This window comes from Papio anubis, chromosome 3 (genome assembly GCF_008728515.1).
Source record: "Papio anubis isolate 15944 chromosome 3, Panubis1.0, whole genome shotgun sequence".
Classification (NCBI taxonomy): domain Eukaryota; kingdom Metazoa; phylum Chordata; class Mammalia; order Primates; family Cercopithecidae; genus Papio; species Papio anubis.
This window is the reverse complement of record NC_044978.1, coordinates 5370855-5387933: the sequence shown is the minus strand read 5'-3', so window position 1 is coordinate 5387933 and position 17079 is coordinate 5370855. Positions and strand designations below refer to the sequence as shown.

The window sequence follows — 17079 nt, the reverse complement described above, 5'->3', positions numbered from 1 at the left end:
TGAATGCAGCGCTGCAGAGTGGCCTCAAGCAGAAGGAACGTCTCATGTTCCATCTCTCGGAATTAGGGGCAGGAGGCCATTTGGGGCTTACCATCTTTTCATTTATATGCAAAGTACTTCCAAAAGCACAAGTTTGAAAACTCAGACTCCTGAAATCAAATCACTCATCTTCTTCACTTCTAAAATCTGTCTCAGTGGTGGCTACATGATAGCATGGTACACTTTGGATTCAGGTGGGGAAAGGGTGTTGTGTTAGGGTTTTGATGTCTCAAGAATCTGTGTTCCACAGCCATGTATCTCTCTTCTTTTTTACAAATCCTTTTCAATAGACTCAATATCACCTTTGGCAGTGGTTCATCAAAACACGGACAAAACGGTACGGTTGAGGGTGGATTTATTTAGATATGCAAATGGCATTCCAGAAGCCCCTTTGGTCAAGGCATGTGGATGTGCTGGGTGCTGGCAACCTCAAGGCTGGGCAGAAGTACACGTCCCTGAATTCACAGTTCACAGCTGTACAGTGAGCCCGTTATCAAGGGAGTGACCCAGGAACTGGCTGCAGAGAATGGAAACTATTGTTCCAAAGGCAGTTACACTGAACTTGAACTTGCTGTTAAGTGCACACGTGCACACACACACCCAAGCCCATCATAAAAGCCTATCAGCTCACACAAATACCAACCAGAAGCATGTGTCCCTGGTACTTCCTCTAAGTGACGACAAGGTCTGAGGCTTGGGTCCATGAGCTGCTCTATCGCCTTTTTCTTCCTGTCAACCGTAGGCATCCTGAGACTAGCTTGTTTTCCTATGTTGCTCACAAGGATCACTTAGAAACAATATAGGCTTTCTCAGAAGTATTTTAAACATGATTCTGTTTTTCATGGCCTTATTGGCAATGGGAGTATCATCTCTGGAGCTTAAATGATGCATTTCCAAGTCCTGAATTTTATTCCACTTGATGGGGTTTGAGAAATCTGGTTACACTACAGAAGCAGGGGGAGGGCAGCAGGAATGGCATTTGGGACCTGAGATGCAGGAAGAAGCCCTGAGCCTGTGTTGGGAAGAAGGAACGGGGAGGAGACCTGAGCTACCTTAAACCCTTTGATAACCAGGTCATGTGACTCAGGGCAACCTTCCGTTACTGTTTTGTTAATTTATTTAAAAACAGGATGACTTAGTAAAAGGTTTTAGATGTAAGTCTCAAAGAAGTGAACTCCTCCATTTAGGACCTGGGGGAAGAGCAGGTCTTCACTGAAAAGCAGGGTGCCAAGGAGCCGGGGAGCATCCGTTTCCTCCTGGTAACTCCCCTTTCACTAAGAAACTGAGACAGTCAACGAAGGTGCTCCTTCCACAAGCAGCCCCGCCTGTGTGTGTGGCATTTCAACTACAATGCATCCGCCAGGAAAATGCTCCAGCTGATTTCCATTCAGGGCTGGATCACTTTATGGCCGCTAATTATATCTGCTGCCACACATGGAGAGAGGCACAGAAATAGCCTTTTGTCCTTTCATTAAAGGAACCTCTTCAAATATTAACTTAGCAATCTCCTCCACAACCCCCCAGAGGTAGTAGGCAGGTAGCGAAGGTTTCATATTCTGATTTTACAGAATAAGATACTGGGGATGCAGGGGAGGCTGGTGCTGTGGCTTTCTCCAGGCCAAGGCTATACCTTCAAACACCAAGTGGATGATAAAGACTGGTGTTCTTGAAGTCACCCCTTTTATTCCACAAGACAGACCCCAAGTTTTGAGGGCAGGGTCTATGTGCAAGGCCTTGGGTCCTAGGAAGAATAGCGACGGACATGGTGTTGGAGCCCAACACATATTTCCTGTTGTGGAAAATGTCTTATCCATGCACCCCTCTAAGTGACATAAACACAAAACGTTCGTCGTACGTGTAAGCCTAAGGATGAAAACAGGAAAGACACAGAGGTGGGTGAACCTCGCTCATAGCAGAGAAGGAAACCAGTGGAGTAGCTAAAATACTCCCCTCCCTAGGGAACGCTCCCAACACAAAGGAAGACAGACATTTGAGATAACAGATATGCTTACAAGAAAAAAGACCCCCTTCAGAGCACAGGGAATTGGGCTCAACTTGTGCCCAACGTGTGCCTTTGCCTCTTAGTGTCACTGTGAGCCGAGTAAAGGCATCTTCACGTTAAGTCTTCATTTCCTCCACATGAAACGGAGATGAATGCCTATTCTACAGCACGAGTGTGATGAATGAAGACGGGAACTCATGGAAAACGCTCAGCACAGGCCCCTGCTCAGGCAAGCACTCAAGAGAAGTCATCTGCGGCCTCACAGTAGGAACCTCCAGGGTTTCTTGTGGTCAACAAGGGAAAACATTTTGGTCCCCAAAAAGAAACAATACTTTGTCAGTCCTATTCCGTGATTGTGCTCTTTTAAAGCAGACACAGACAAAGCCAGGAGTGATGCCCCTTAAAAATTTAACTATATATCATATTCATTTATTATCAATCCACAGGATAATCTGATTGCTACATGAGCTCATAAAAGCTTTTCTCACCTTTACAAAATTAAAAAAAAAAAATGTGCCACAAGGATGTAATAACAACTGCTGATAAACAAGAAAAGGAATCTTAAAATTATAAATTTGCTGTAGAAAAGATAAAAAACAATTATATTTTATTTAGAATTTTACCTTGAATAAAATATTCCCCTGTATAAAAAATAAAAAAGCTTGCTCTGGTTAGAATTAGAGTATTTTTGTCTTCAAATCTGGGAATTTGCATAATATTTCCATGATAGTTTTTCCTTTGTACCGCGTGGCATTCAAGCATAGCAGATTAGAAGGATTTTTTTTAAAGCAGTCTTAAAATGGGACATCTGTAGAGAAATTCATTTCCTTCTTCTCCTCCGGATGTGGAATGGAAGCTTTGAGGGAAGGAAAAGTAGGAAAAGAGTGGGATGGGATGGGTCGGGATGGGATAGGAAGAGAGGCTGGGGAATGGGCAGAGAAGGGGGTGCTGAGTGTGCTGTGAAATAGAGCAAGATCACAAGAAGGCCTATCTGTAAGTGCTTTAAGATAAGGTGCAGAAGCAGACTGCAATGTCGCTAGTGCTGCCTATGTACATATTCACAAGAATAAAAAATTCCAGCTAGTTCACATTATCTCGTCCATTCTGAGGCATCCACTCCACCTTGCTGGCCGTGACCGCAGGCAATGCAGCACCTCCACTGCCCTTGTTGGTCCTTGAACTTGAGCGAGTAGCCCTGGGAGATCCAGCAGGCTCTAGAAACACACGTCTACCAATGGGCTGGAGTCCTGAGTTAAAGAGAAGCTCCAGTACTGGAGTTGGACACAGCAATCAATGTTCTATTGTCAAGGCTTTTTCCCTTAGATTTGTCTAAAATAGGTGTCAGAGAGAAAAAAATAAAATACAAACAAACAACAAAACAAAGCCAAGAAGCCCCAATAACCACCGGGGAGAGTCAGAGGCTTAACAGCTCTTGACGCGGGCCTGGGTGATATCCGATGTTTTCTTGATGACACTAGCCCGGGTCTCCCGGTCTGGCCGACTGCTGCTGGATGCTGGGGTCATGGAGGAAGAAAGGGGGAGGTCTTGAAAAGGGGGCCAGGAGCTGTTGTAAGGCACCGGATTGCTCTCCTCTTTGATGGTGACCTGGAGGTCCGGTTTGTTGGAAGTGACGAAGGACGCCATGCCGGGCAGCAGGTAGGAGCCTCGAGTCCCCATGTTGCTGAGGTACTGTTTGCCTTCAATATTCCTCTTCCGCCAGTGTGGCCGCCCCTTTAAAGAAAGTAATTAAGATATGTATTTCCTTCTCCTTCTATTGGATGGCTTTTTAAAAAATGCATCACTGGCCAGGTGTGGTAGCTCATCCCTGTAATCCCAGCACTTTGGGAGGCTGAGGCTGGAGGATCACTTAAGCTCAGGAGTTTGAAACCAGCCTGGGCAATGTAGTGAGTCCTCATCTCTACAAAACATATTAGTTAGGCATGGTGGTGCACACCTTTAGCCCCAGCTACTCGGGAGGCTAAGGTGGGAGGATCACTGGAGCCCAGGAAGTCAAGGCTTCAGTGAGCTATGATTACGCCACTGCACTCCAGCCTGGGCAACAGAATGAGACCTTGTCTCAAAACAGCAACCCACAAATAAAATTTAAAAATGAAAAATGTGTCACTGTTTCCATGTGTTGGTGCTTTAGCTGAATTTTTTAAGAACTGCAGAATGAACAAAGGCTTAGCACTTCTATATCCTTCAAGTGAAATCTATTGCACCCAGCTATTCACATGCCAAGTAATGGTTTTTCTTCCCTTTTCTTTTTTTTTTTTTTAAATCAATTCCCATTTGCTACCTCCCAGAAATACTTTCCAGACTACTCTATGAAGGCAAGAAAAGAAGGCAGCAGCTTGGTTTCTGGTTCCCGTATGCTCTGCCGCTCGGCCCGATTACTCGATAGGTTTCAGGTCACCACAGCCAGTGTGGCACAGTGACTCAGTCCCTCAGAGCTGGCCCAGTCAACCTGAGCCAACCTGCATTTGCAGAGAAAAGGTAGTGAGGAACTTAGTGATTTGCAATGTATGCCCCTTGATTGCTTTCAAATGGGGGTGGTTTAGAGCTCCACAGTGTGGAGCTCTGAATGAAGGGCTGGTTTCATTCAGAGAAGGGACTAGACCTGCAACCTTGAAGAAATCAGGCCAGGGTGTATGTGAGTGTGTACATCTGTCTTTTCAGAATGCCTGCACTTTTTCTGAAAGTGTTTAGTACATGGGAAACCACTAATTCAAACAACCATGAGCTTCCCTCTCTCTTTCTCCTTCCCTCTTGCTCTCTCTCATTCACTCAAGCACAGACCCCCAGCAGGTGGCCAGCAGGAATGCTTTCCATCTCCATTCCAGCCACTCTCTGCCATTGTGCATGCCCCATCTACGGGAGGGAGAGGGGATGGGACCCACTCGGAATCAAGATGGGGCACACAACCAGCTCTGGGCATGGGTCACAGAGGGAGGGAACCCACGCACACGTGGAAGAGGCTTTTGCTTAGCATTTTCTGACGTGTACTGGTCACTGCTTTTGGCTGGGAAGGCTGTTCTATTTTTGCCAGTGAAGTAGGATGTTTAAGTGGTAAGAGCATCAGCATTTCCTGGCCTCCACTTCATTCCCTTTTCCTGCCATCACAGCTTCTCTACCTGATGGTAACATTTAACTCCCTTTCCTCCCATTCAGTTCCAACATCGAATTTTATAACCCCAAACCCAAAAGTATGGTAAATTTTAGGTGATGCATATTTCACCACACAAGAAAATCCCAAAGTGAAGCTTGTGATCTAAAGGAAAGGTGTGTAACCAGCAGCAAGGAAAGCCTGGAGCTGGTGGGGAGGCTTTTCCTCGGCAGAATCGTAGGCGGCCAGGGCAGCGGCTTACCTCAGCGCTCTCTTCATCGCTGGGCACACTATCAGTCGTTTCGCTTTCTGTTCACAGAGAGAAAAACACAGGGCCATCATTCCTGTCCCTCAAGCCATGCCCAGGCTCGGGCAGTGTTTATAAAAAGGAGACTGAGTAACTAAACTCATCACCTCCTCCCTTTGTAAAGTCAAACATTCTACATGGAAGAAGCTACAGTGAATTTCCACTCTGTAATCTTCGGAGAACCAGGCTTGAGAGCTGCGAGGAGGCTCCCTTGGCCAGGGCCGGGCTGTGTCTACACTGGGCACTACCTCCCAGGAAGGGGCACTGGTCCCTGGGGCCCTCCTCACTGTAGCACTGTCCACGATGCCCACATGGGTCCTGTCTTCCAATCCATGCCAACCAATTCATTTAAGTTCCAATGCAGAGTTGACCATTTTGAAAAGGTTTTCCTACATTATCCCCATCACACTCAGATCCTTCCTTTACCTCTCACCCCTTCAGGACTTAGATCCTGGATTTCTAGAGTTGCATCTGCCATGTGGGTTACCGTAGGTGGACAGACCTGGGGTGCTCCCCATGATCCTCACCTCCTCGGGTTCACTTTCTTTGGGATTGCCTCCCTTGAGTGTGGATGGAATGTGTGTCTGCTTCTAATAAATAAGATACAGTAAAGGGGATGGAATGGATGTGATCCTGTGTCCAAGATCATGTTACATAACACAAAAACCTGTTGGGAGAGGAAACACTCTGCCTTGCCGGCCTTGCTGAAGCAAGCAACCATGTTGGGAAGGCTCCCATGGCAAAGAAGTAAGGACTGCTTCCAGCCAACAGCCAGCAAGAGACTGAGGTCCTTGGTCCAACAACCTGCAAGAAACGAAATTTTGCCAAAACCACGTGAGCTTGGAAGTGGACCCTTCCCCAGTTGAGCCTCAGATGAGACAGCAGCCCTAGCCAACACCTCCATGGCAGGTTTGCAAGACTCTGCAGCAGAGGACACAGCTAAACTACGCCTGGATTCCTGACTCACAGAAACTGTAAGATCCGTTTCTGTAAGATCCAAATGTGTGTTGCTTCAAGCCACTAAGTTTGTGGTTTCATGGTTATGGCAGCCAATCAGTTACCATCCCCATTTGGCCTGCCAGCTGTGAGACACTGGGCAAGTTTCTCAACTTCACTGAGCTGCAGTTTTCTCCTCTGTAAAATGAGGGCACTGCTACCTGCTAAGAGGATTACATGGAGAGTGAGTGAGAGGGTACATGGAAAAGGCCTAGCAAGGGCCTGGCACACAGCACACACTCCATACATCAGCACTGCTTAACCCTGGGTTTGCACAACAGGCTGGATTAATGAAATTGAAGTCTAGTGATTATACACAACCTATGCTTATAAAAATATTTTTAAACATAAAAACATTTTGATTTTGTAAAATAAAATATCAATGGTGTGTGATTTTTCCAGTGTCCATAACCACTGAGAAATGAAATCACAGAGGGCAGAGCTTGTGCAATATTTAGGCATTTAGAGATCACTTAACCTGAGCCATTCACTGTACAGACAAGGCCTAAAGAGTAACTGCAATAGCTTCTCTTCCTGATGGTAACCTTTAACTGCCTTTCCTCCCATTTAGTTCCAACTCTGAATTTAATAACCCCATACCCAAAAGTATGGTAAATTTTAGGTGATGTATATTTCAAAACACGAGAAAATCCAAAAGTGAAGCTCATGTTCTAAAGGAAGCGAACATTCTAAAAGAGGGGAGCGCTATGGGTCAATGCCATGCCACAGGCTTTGCATGCAGGTCTCACAGGGGTCCTACGTCAGGAAGCAGCTGCTCTTATCCCCCGTTATGCAGAAGAGCTCTTGTGCTCCAGTGCCTTCCAGCTTTCCACCCGGTCCCTGCTGAGGGGCTGGCTTCTGTCTCACATCTTCCTGGTGGCAGAGCTGGGATGAGATGGCTCTAGCCCAGATAGAGCCCTTTCTTCCACTGAGAGCATTAGCCCCAGACCAGGCTGTCTATCAATTAAAGGCAAAAGAACAAATGGACAAACTGTGCCACAGGTGCATTCCTTAAACGAGGAAAGTAAGAACGCGGACTCCACTGGTCCCAGCCTGGAGTCTCTGGGCCTGTTTGTCAGCCACTGTTCTCCAGTGACTTCACACAAGCCTGAGTGATCGCGGGGGGCTGGCCAGGAGCATGCAGAAGGCAGATCTCTCCACTCCTCGGACTGGGCATGTTTCCCCAAAACATCCCGTGCTGGGAGCCACAGAGGCCCAGAGAAGCCCTCAGCCTCAGCTGACAAAGATCCCAGCTATGAAGATGAGCTGACAGTGCTAAGCACAAGAACCGTTTCCACGCAGAAACACATGAAAAACAACAGAAAACAGAATTCCCCTCCTCACAGAACTCTCGTGTTGGCTCAGTATCCCGAGGAGGCAGGAATCGGAACAGCCACTCCCAAGAAGAAAAATGAGGAACAGAGATGTTGAGAAACTTGCCAGAGTTGCCAACTGAGACAGCACAGAGGAGAGAAAACAAAACCGGACTTCTGACTCCAGGGCCTGCACACTGCACACAGCAGCCCTGCTTCTCTGCTCTTCTGGCCTCTGATGAAATTTCAAGATCCGCTTTCCATTTTATGCTGAGCTTTCTTTGTGCTCCAAAGCCAAGGTTTCTCTTCCTTTCATATGGGTTCAGAGGCTTTTCACTCCTAATGACTTTCCATAAATATCATGGTCTTCTTTTCCTTTCCCCTCCAAGTACAAACAAAGAAACGCCACCAAGCATGCTTTGGGGGCTGGGATTCCAGCACAGCCCAAGTCGCAGGTGCAGGAAGGGCTGGAAGTCAGATCCTGGGGTAAGGCTCCTGGGCGAGACCTTGCACAGCCCATGAATGTGACTGGGATGCTAACTTCCTTTAAGTACCCAGTTTTCAGCTCAGGGAAATAGCTGCAGATAAGAAAAGATACACACGCTCTGAACTTCTGTTTTCAGCTGACACAAATGCGAGTTAAAGAGCGTCATGTCTAGATTAAGGTCCACAGCATCTGAAGTCATCAGGAAGATGCGCCATATTAGGACACCGACAGTTTTAAAAAGTGGCCTTGAGTACCTTCGGAGCAGAGAACCCTGAACCTCCCCCTGAGGGCAGCAGTTCTCTCTGCGACCCCAGAATCAGTGACTCAAAGTGCTTTGGTGGATGCACCGCACCCCATGTCCTCTGTTTCCTTGGTTTGACTCCACCACTCCCACTTCCACGCTGACTTCTTACACAAGGCAGCTGACTGCAGCTGTGCCTCCAGATCAGTACTACTATGGAACTATCAACATAAGTTGTTATTTCATTTTCCCTTTTGATTAGTTTGAATTTCCTTTTGCTTTTTGTTTATTACTTACTTCAAATATAATGGAATAAAGAAGTCTGGAGTTGCCTCTCTAGCAACTCCAAACAAGCTGCATAAGCTGAAGGTGTTTACATGGCACCAACAGGCACATGAGTAATTCACTTAACCTTTCTGGTCTCAGTTTTCCTGAAAGCATCTGGGCTGGGAGGGAAGGGGAGTATTTGGATTAGATGATCTCCAAAGCTCTTCCAGTTCTAGGGTGACGCTGGTTGTAGGTTAACTCTCTATTCCAGACCAGTTTTTAATGCCTCCCTGAGAACACACATATTGTCAAACCATCTCAGGCATACTGCTGGAAGGGAGATGACACATTTTTACCTGAAAGCCTTTTTTGCACTCTGACATTCTGCTACACTTTCTGGAAGGCTCTTGTTCAACAAGTTTGATTTGAATGTCTTTCTATTGATCATATTCTCAATTACTTTCACCAGGAGTAAATTATTTTCAAATCGGAGTCCTCTTCATCTCAAAGCTATTGTGCCTTTGCTCCGCCCAACAAAATGCAAGCCTGGTGTGGTTTCCCGAAGGATTCAAAGCCTTTACTGATGGCTGCCGGTCAGTAGAAGATCTCCACTCTCTCATTATAGCCAGTGAGTCCTTCAGATGATGCTTTCTTCTCGAGTCTACTCTCCAGCCCCTCTTACCCATCCTCCCCCATTATTCTACTGTGGTTTTCTTTTATTAAACCATCAACCACCTAATAAAATTCTGATGCCACAGATCAGGCAAGCGGTCCCTTTGTGATGGATCTTTAAACATGACATGTCTGTCCGCCGGAGCTTCCCAAAGTGGCACTTTGAAATGTCCCTCCCTAGTACGAAAGGTTTACGAATCACACTAGAAGTGTATGTTGTCTTAAAACATCCAATGCAAGTGCTGTCTCTTCTCTTTCTCACCATAATATTTAGACCACAGAGGAGAAGACAGACTTGCAAAACTGAATGTGGTTTTCTAATACACTACTGGGATTATAGTTCAATGATTAGTAGAGGGGAAAACGAGCAAACGGCAGCCTCCAAATACCAGTTTCCCAAACAGATGAATAAAGATGGTCAGAGGAGGTTGACATGCAGATGAACAGCCCAAACAAAGGAACTCCATCATGAAAAACAGGCAAATGGCCGGCTCTACTGGAGAACACAAAGCAAGAAAGGTGAATACACGCAGAAAGCTGCCTTTCCTGGCAGCACGTTATACAATTTCTGACGGAGGAACTAAAATTAGCCACAGTCAGTAACAGGGAAATGTTTTATATCAGTGTGAGCTCTAGAAAAGCAGCAGCGACGGAACACTGTGGCTCCATCCAGTAACCCTCCCTCCACAAGGTTCTGGAGAATCCAGACAATGAAGACAACAGAAAGAACCAAAGGCCAGGCTGAAAAGCCAGGCTCCAGCCAAACCTCCTGTTGATGGCCATCCTGGCACTGAAATCCTTCCTTTCAAATCTATGCAAATGTCCTGAAGACAGTAACGAAATTTTCCTTTCTCTCTGCATGGATCTGCTGTTCTCCGGATTCTTTTGCTTGAGCAAATGCCGCTGCTGGCAGAACGGCAAGAAGAGGCCTTTCCAGAATCCCCAAGAAGACCTCAGAGAAGTCTTACTCAACAGATAAACATAGAAGTCTATTCTAAAGCTCCAACCCCCTAAAAAAAGAAGAGAAAAAGAAAACCACATGGAGCGTAACGATGCCTGCAGCGGCAGGATACAGAAGAAAGTCATGGGTTTTTAGCCATAACTATGTAAATATAAGTGAAGTGGCTGAGTGTTTCACGCTTCAGTTAGCTCTACTGTAAAATTAAGGCATAAACATTCGGCTTTGCCTCCTTCGGTGGGTCCTTGTGAAAATCAAATGAGATCACGAGATGTGGCTGTGTTCTGAATGGCAGAGCCCGTGCAGCTGTCCAGGGCAGCAACACAGGCTGGGGGGGTTAAGGACCAGCCTTTGGCATCAACGGCTCATGGGTTCTAGCTGTGCTCCCAATCGTTCCTCCCTCAGACACACAGCTTTACCTACGACAGCCGTAGATCCATATATATATATATATATATATGGTTTTTAAAGACAGGATCTCACTCTGTCTCCCAGGCTGGGGTGCAATGGTGCAATCAGGGCTCACTGAAGCCTTGAACTCCTGGGCTCAAGTGATGCTCCTGCCTCAGCCTCCCAAGTGGCTGGGACTACAGGCACATGCCACCACACCCAGCTAACTTTTTTTATTTTTTGTAGAAGTGGGGTCTCATTATGTTGCCCAGGCTGGTCTCTGATTTCTGGGCTCAAGTGATCCTCCCACTTCAGCCTTCCAGTGCGGGGATTACAGACGTGAGCCACCACACCCAGCCAGATTCATCACTTTTAAAAAGGGGATGATGATGATGCCCAGCTGACAGGGTTACTCTAATTATAATTAAACAAGTCAACTGTATCATACCAGGCTTGGCAGCTCAGGCCTGTAATCCCAGCACTTTGGGAGGCTGAGGTGAGCAGATCACTTGAGCCCAGGAGTTCTAGACCAGCCTGGGCAACATGGCAGAACCCTATTTCTATTAACAACAACAATAACAACAACAAATAGTCCCCTGTACCGAAGCACTGAGCATGGTTCCCAGGGCACGATAAACTTGCAACAAATGGTGGTTCTTGTGACTGAATACTGGCAAGGACCAAATAGGGACTGGCACGTATAAGAGTTCAAAATGCATTTGCTGAATAAATCACTGATGACAAGCTTATCCTGTTTGACAGATTATAGTCTTCCTGTAGCCAAGGTTTATTCTCACATCCCACTTACGTTCGTTCCTAGCATAAATGTACACTAGAACCTATGCTAAGTGAAGTAAGCCAGTCACCAAACAATAAACACCATGATTCCACTCATATGAGGTACCTAGAATGGCCAAATTCATTGAGATAGAAAATAGGTAGGAGTTGCCAGGGGCTAGGGTGGAGGAGGGAAAAGAGGACTTAGTGTTTAATGCGGACAGAGTTTCAGTTTTGCAAGATGAGAAACGTTTTGGTGGTGGCTGCTGGTGACAGCTGCACAACATTAATGCACTTAACGCTACTAAACTTTGCACTTAAAAATGGCTAAAATGGAAATTTTATGTTAATGTATTTTACCACAATTTTTAAAAGTGAAAAAAAAAGAAAAAACAAGAAAGTTGGCATTCAGGGAAAATGAGATTAGATTTAGTGGCTGATAATTCACAAACAACGGTCCTTAATTCCAGCGCGGGTTTGAGCCAGTGTTGGGGGTGGCACCTACTGGAGGACACCCCATTTGGCAGCGTGTAAAGAGCACAGGGAAGAATCTCTGAACAATTTACTAGAACTGAACTGCAGTTTCCTAGGATGGGGCCTCTGCTTTTTATTTTTAATATCTGCAAGCAGTAACACTGACTCAGGATTTATATTTCCTAATACGGTTGATTTCCACAAAGTTAAATGGAGATCATCAGGAAGAGAGGAGAAGATGAAGTAATGCCGGTGAACAAGAGGAGCCGTCCTTTTATTCTGTAAGAATCAAGAACCAACTGGATCTGTTCCTTCTCCTGTGACTCTGCCCGGGCCAACTCCTGTCATTATGTCGCCAGTTCCCTGGGGAATTGGCAATGGGCTCAGTCATCTGGCCTAATTAGAACCTGTACTAGATATAAAAAGAAAGAGAAAATATGTGGAAAGGACAAGTACGCTTGCTGGAATGGAATGGATCTAGCAATGAGCTTGGGGTCTGAAGGTTGAGGTCAAGTCCTGGCCTAGACATGTGCTGACTGTAGGACCCCGAATAAGTCCCTTCCCTTTCAGAAATGAAGGAACAGGAAGAGATCACCTCTAAGGTCCTATCCAGTCTGCTCAAACTGAGAATCCATTAAAGCACTGCCAAATTTCTAGTAACTTGGACTAACAAATTAGACTCTGATGAACCACTGCCCTAAAGAAATCTTATCTGTTAACCATACAGAAAAATGTTATGGGAGGCCAGGCACGGTGGCTCAAGCCTGTAATCCCAGCACTTTGGGAGGCCGAGGCGGGCAGATCACCTAAGGTCAGGAGCTCGAGACCAGCCTGGCCAACGTGGTGAAACCCCAACTCTACTAAAAATACAAAACTTAGCTGGAGTGGTGGTGTGTGCCTGTAATCCCAGCTACTCAGGAGGCTAAGGCAAGAGAATCGCTTGAACCTGGAAGGCAGAGGTTACAGTGAGCCGAGATCATCCCACTGCACTCCAGCCTAGGCGACACAGCGAGACTCTGTCTCAAAAAGAAAAAAAAAATGTTATGGCCAACGAAGTAAAGAAATGTTGTGATCCTGTCCTCTACCTGAGAACAAAAGTGTCCAAGAAGATATTGATCAAGATAATTAAAGTATGAAAAACTCCAGGAAGAATAACTCCTAGGACAGAGGAGAGATGCTCCGTGGGGTGGTGAGATGGGTGACCCTAGACCAAAGCACTGCGCAGCCAGTTTCCAGGCCTCCCAGAGCCTCCCACTGTAGCTCACCTGCATAGGAAGACACGGGGGAGATCTGCAGAGGGTAGAGCTCGCTCATGCTGACCGGCTGTTCATCGCTCTCCGTGGTCACCTCTACGACTTGGCAAATGTCCGGCGGATTGGTGACAATCTCTTGATCCTCAATGTTGCTGTCCAGATGGGACTGTCCTACAACTTCAAAGAAAAGACAGCCATCATGCAAAGTCTCCTGACCTCATAATTCTAGCACACTTTCTCAAGAAAGAAAGTCTTCCCCAAAAGAGCCAGGTTGCCAGGCTCCCATCACCATCTGTCCCCCGCCATGGGGCTGAAGAACAAGCCTGAGCTCTGTAGCTCTGGGGTGGTGTCTCCCAGGGAGCAGCCGGCCAGCACTTGGCTCCCCAGGTCTGTCTCCAGCATGCCTGCCAATGGCATGCACCGTAGCCATGTCCTATCCAGCTCAGCAGAACTCCACACTCAACCCCGTCACAGCCAAGGCCACAGGACCAGAGGGAGCATCCAGCCCCAGCCCCAGGGCCAGACATGACAGTATTTTGAACCTGACCGATTTCTGCTCCCTGCACTTGCTCCAAAAGAAGGCGCTGTGCTTATTTCTGGATTCTATGATCCAGGGAGACATTGTCAAACCTTACCAAAGAGGAAGGACCATGAAAATCACCCAATTGTGTCACATCTAGCTGTGGGGTGCTCTGCTTACGCTCCCAGCTCCCTTCCTGCTCTGCAGGCAACATGTCCAACTGGCTGAAATATCAGCACAGTGGAACAGAGTCAGATCTCCAATTCTGGCAAACATTAGTAGCATCAGCTCCCCGGAACACCGATAAGATGGAATCTGACAACCCTAGCTCTGAAATCTGCCTCAATTTTTAAAATTATATTGTTTATTTCGAGATCATTGTAAACTCACATACAGTTGTAAGAAATAATACAGAGAGATCCTGTGTGCCTGTTACTCATTTTCTTCCAATGGTTATATCCTGCAAAGCTAGAATACAATATCGCAACCAGAGTATTGAAATTAATAACAATCCACCCATCTTGTTCTGATTTCCTCAGTTTTACTTGCACTTTTTTGCGTGAGTGTGTACCTGCGCCAGGACTAAGTGGTTTTATCACACATGAAGTTTCATGTACCTACCACCACTGTCAAAACACCAAACAGTTCCATCACCACCAGTCTCTCTCATGTGACTCTTTGTAACCATAGCCACCTTCCTTCAGTACCTCCCCATCCATCTCTTTGTCCAGGACCCCTGGGCAACTATTAATCTGTTCCCCGTTTCATTAATTTGTTCATTTCAAGGATGTTATATTAATGGACTCATATAGTAACCTTTTGGGGCTGGCTTTTACTCAGCAGAATTCACTGCAGAGTCACCCAAGTTGTGCGTGTCAGTCATTGGTTCCTTTTCTATTGCCGAGTAGTATTCCACGGTATAGACGTACCAGTGTGTTTATTCTCCCCCAAAGGATGTCTGAGTTGATACAAGCCTTTGACTATTACAAATAAAGCTGCTATGAATGTTTGTGTTCAGGTTTTGTATGAACATCAAGTTTCCACTTCTCTGGGATAAATGCCCAAGAATGCAATTGCTGAGTCATATGGTAATTTCATGTTTAATTTTACAAGAAATTGCCAAACTGCTTCCCGGAGTGACCGTGCCATTTTACATTCCCACCAGCAATGTCTGAGTGATGAGATTTCTCCACAGCCCCGGCAGCGTTTCGTGTTGTCACTGTTTATTTATTTTGGCCATTCTCGTAGGTAAGTAATGATATTTCATTGCCATTTCAATTTGAAGATCCCTAAGGTCCTGCCCTAATTTTAAACGAAACTGACCTCATACCACTGTCAGTTGGATGAAATGTCCCTGAAAATTAGCTTCAATAAATAAAGGTGAAGAAATAATTCCCAAGGTCCTCGTATATGTTATTTTAACATTTTATCCCACAAGGATGACAGAGAAAGCAGCGTTATCCTGTTATAGATGAAGAAACTCAGGCACAGAGAGGGAGAGTGACTTGCCCAAACTCACACAGCTTGGAGTATATGCGGTGCTCTATGTTGCTGACATTTTCTCACCAATCGGCGAAGTATTCAGGTTAGAATGCATTCCAGTCTCCTTGAGACGCCAGGCGTCATGGAGAGGCTCCTGTTTTAATCACTCCAAGTATTTTATTTTCTGAAGTATTCTTGTTTATAAACAGGTTCCTGTTTTAATTGCTTTCTGTGGAGTGATAAGCACATTGTCTGATTGCTACGCAGGGAAGGTTTTAGAGGGCAATGGCAATTCATAGGTTCTTTAATAAAGAAAGGAAAGGTACAGAAGAGGCTCAGAAAGGGGATTTGGGGCTGTGATAAGAGTCCAAAAGCCACAGCATACAGAACGGAAGGAAACCGGATCCTGTTTAGGTTTTCCTTGGGGGGATAAAATTAAAGAAAAGGCAGGCAGACTCTATATGGCAGGCAGATCCCAAGCCTGTTTATTTCATCCTTTGGACTATCCTATTTGAGGGTGAGGACATCAATTATGCAGGTCACTAGACACAGACTGACGCTGACCTACACTGACCTCTCTCAAGTTTCTTCTGCCTCTTCCCTCCAAGTAAAATAAAATGGCAGGAAAACAAGATAATGTCCTGCCCTAGCCCAAGTCCTAAGAAGCAGCTGGTGGGTGGAGGTAGAACCCAAACGGGTGAGTTTGAGGAGGGAGGGCACAGTGATGCTTTGCATACTAAGGCAATGAAGGCCTTAGATAAATGTGACTTAAGGCGAAGCCATTTAAACTTCCAGTACTTCAAAACTCATCTCTCCTTTGCATGTTGCTCCTGATAGAAAGACAGCAAGCTAGCTGGGACTACAAACAATGGCAGCCGCTCAAGTATCCCCCTAGTCAGATCCCTTTGTTCCAACCAGGAATTCCTTCTCTCACTGCTTTTCCCCATGACATCCAAGTCGGTTATTCAACTAACAGAGATTTATGGAACACCTGCTTTGCACCTCCTAGCCTCCCAGGGCTAGAAGGAGCAGCGGAAGAGCGATGCAGTCAAGCATCCGGTTTGTAAGGAAGTTCATAAACATGGCTCTAGGCCAGCGACTAACCATCTAGAGAGTAAGTTTAAGGCCGTGAACACAGAAAAGAAAGAAAAGAAAAAGAAGGGGCCACACGATGGAAGCTGGAGAAGTGGGGTGTTTTTTCTAGTTTGAGGAATCAAAGACTTCAGTGAGGCAGTGGCACAGGGGTGGGGGTTGAGCAAAAGGCAGCATGCACCATGCCCCTGACTTCTGGAGCCCCTTCCTGACCGGCCAGCACAGACCAGCCTCTGTCCCCTGGGTGCCTCTCACTCACTGTCCCCGTCGCTCGGCCGAAACTACAACGGGGCGTGACCTTGCGACACTTCTGGACTTCCGGCCTTGTGTTGCTGGTTAATTCTATATACCCGTATGGAACTTTGAACTGGTCAATGGCGTCTCTCCTCAATGGAAGTATGAACTTTCTGTGTCCAGTCATGACACACACTCACAACTCCCACCAGAGAGGCACTCAGGGACTCTCCCCTGAATAAATGGACACATGAAGGGGCCGAGGCTCACTGACTGGAGCCAGAGAATGGACACATGAATGGGCTGAGGCTCACTGACTGGAGCCAGAGTCGAGTCCTGCAGGAGACTGTGACAATCTGCAATGACGAGATGTGACGATTAATGTTTTCTAGAAAACGTCAAGACTTCTGGCAAGCGGACTCTTGAAGCCTTTGGGAAGTGATAAAGACAGCCGGCTGCGGGTGCGAGG

General features: G+C 46.2%; 1 protein-coding gene across 7 annotated transcripts in view; it reads right to left on the bottom strand.

Moving 5' to 3' along the window:
• Positions 1-377: 377 nt before the first annotated feature.
• Positions 378-17079, bottom strand: part of IRF2 (interferon regulatory factor 2) — an 89440-nt gene continuing 72738 nt past the window's right edge. For 5 of the 7 annotated variants that reach the window (XM_031664144.1, XM_031664145.1, XM_031664146.1 and 2 more), the window contains 3 exons: positions 13295-13459; positions 5410-5456; positions 378-3772 (listed from right to left, as the gene is read on the bottom strand). In XM_031664144.1, the coding sequence (XP_031520004.1) occupies positions 3464-3772; positions 5410-5456; positions 13295-13459 (521 nt within the window). In that variant the 3' untranslated portion in view covers positions 378-3463. Of the gene's footprint in view, positions 3773-5409; positions 5457-5981; positions 6259-13294; positions 13460-17079 lie in introns of all 7 variants that reach the window. The other 2 variants (XM_031664149.1, XM_031664143.1) reach the window with 2 other exon arrangements.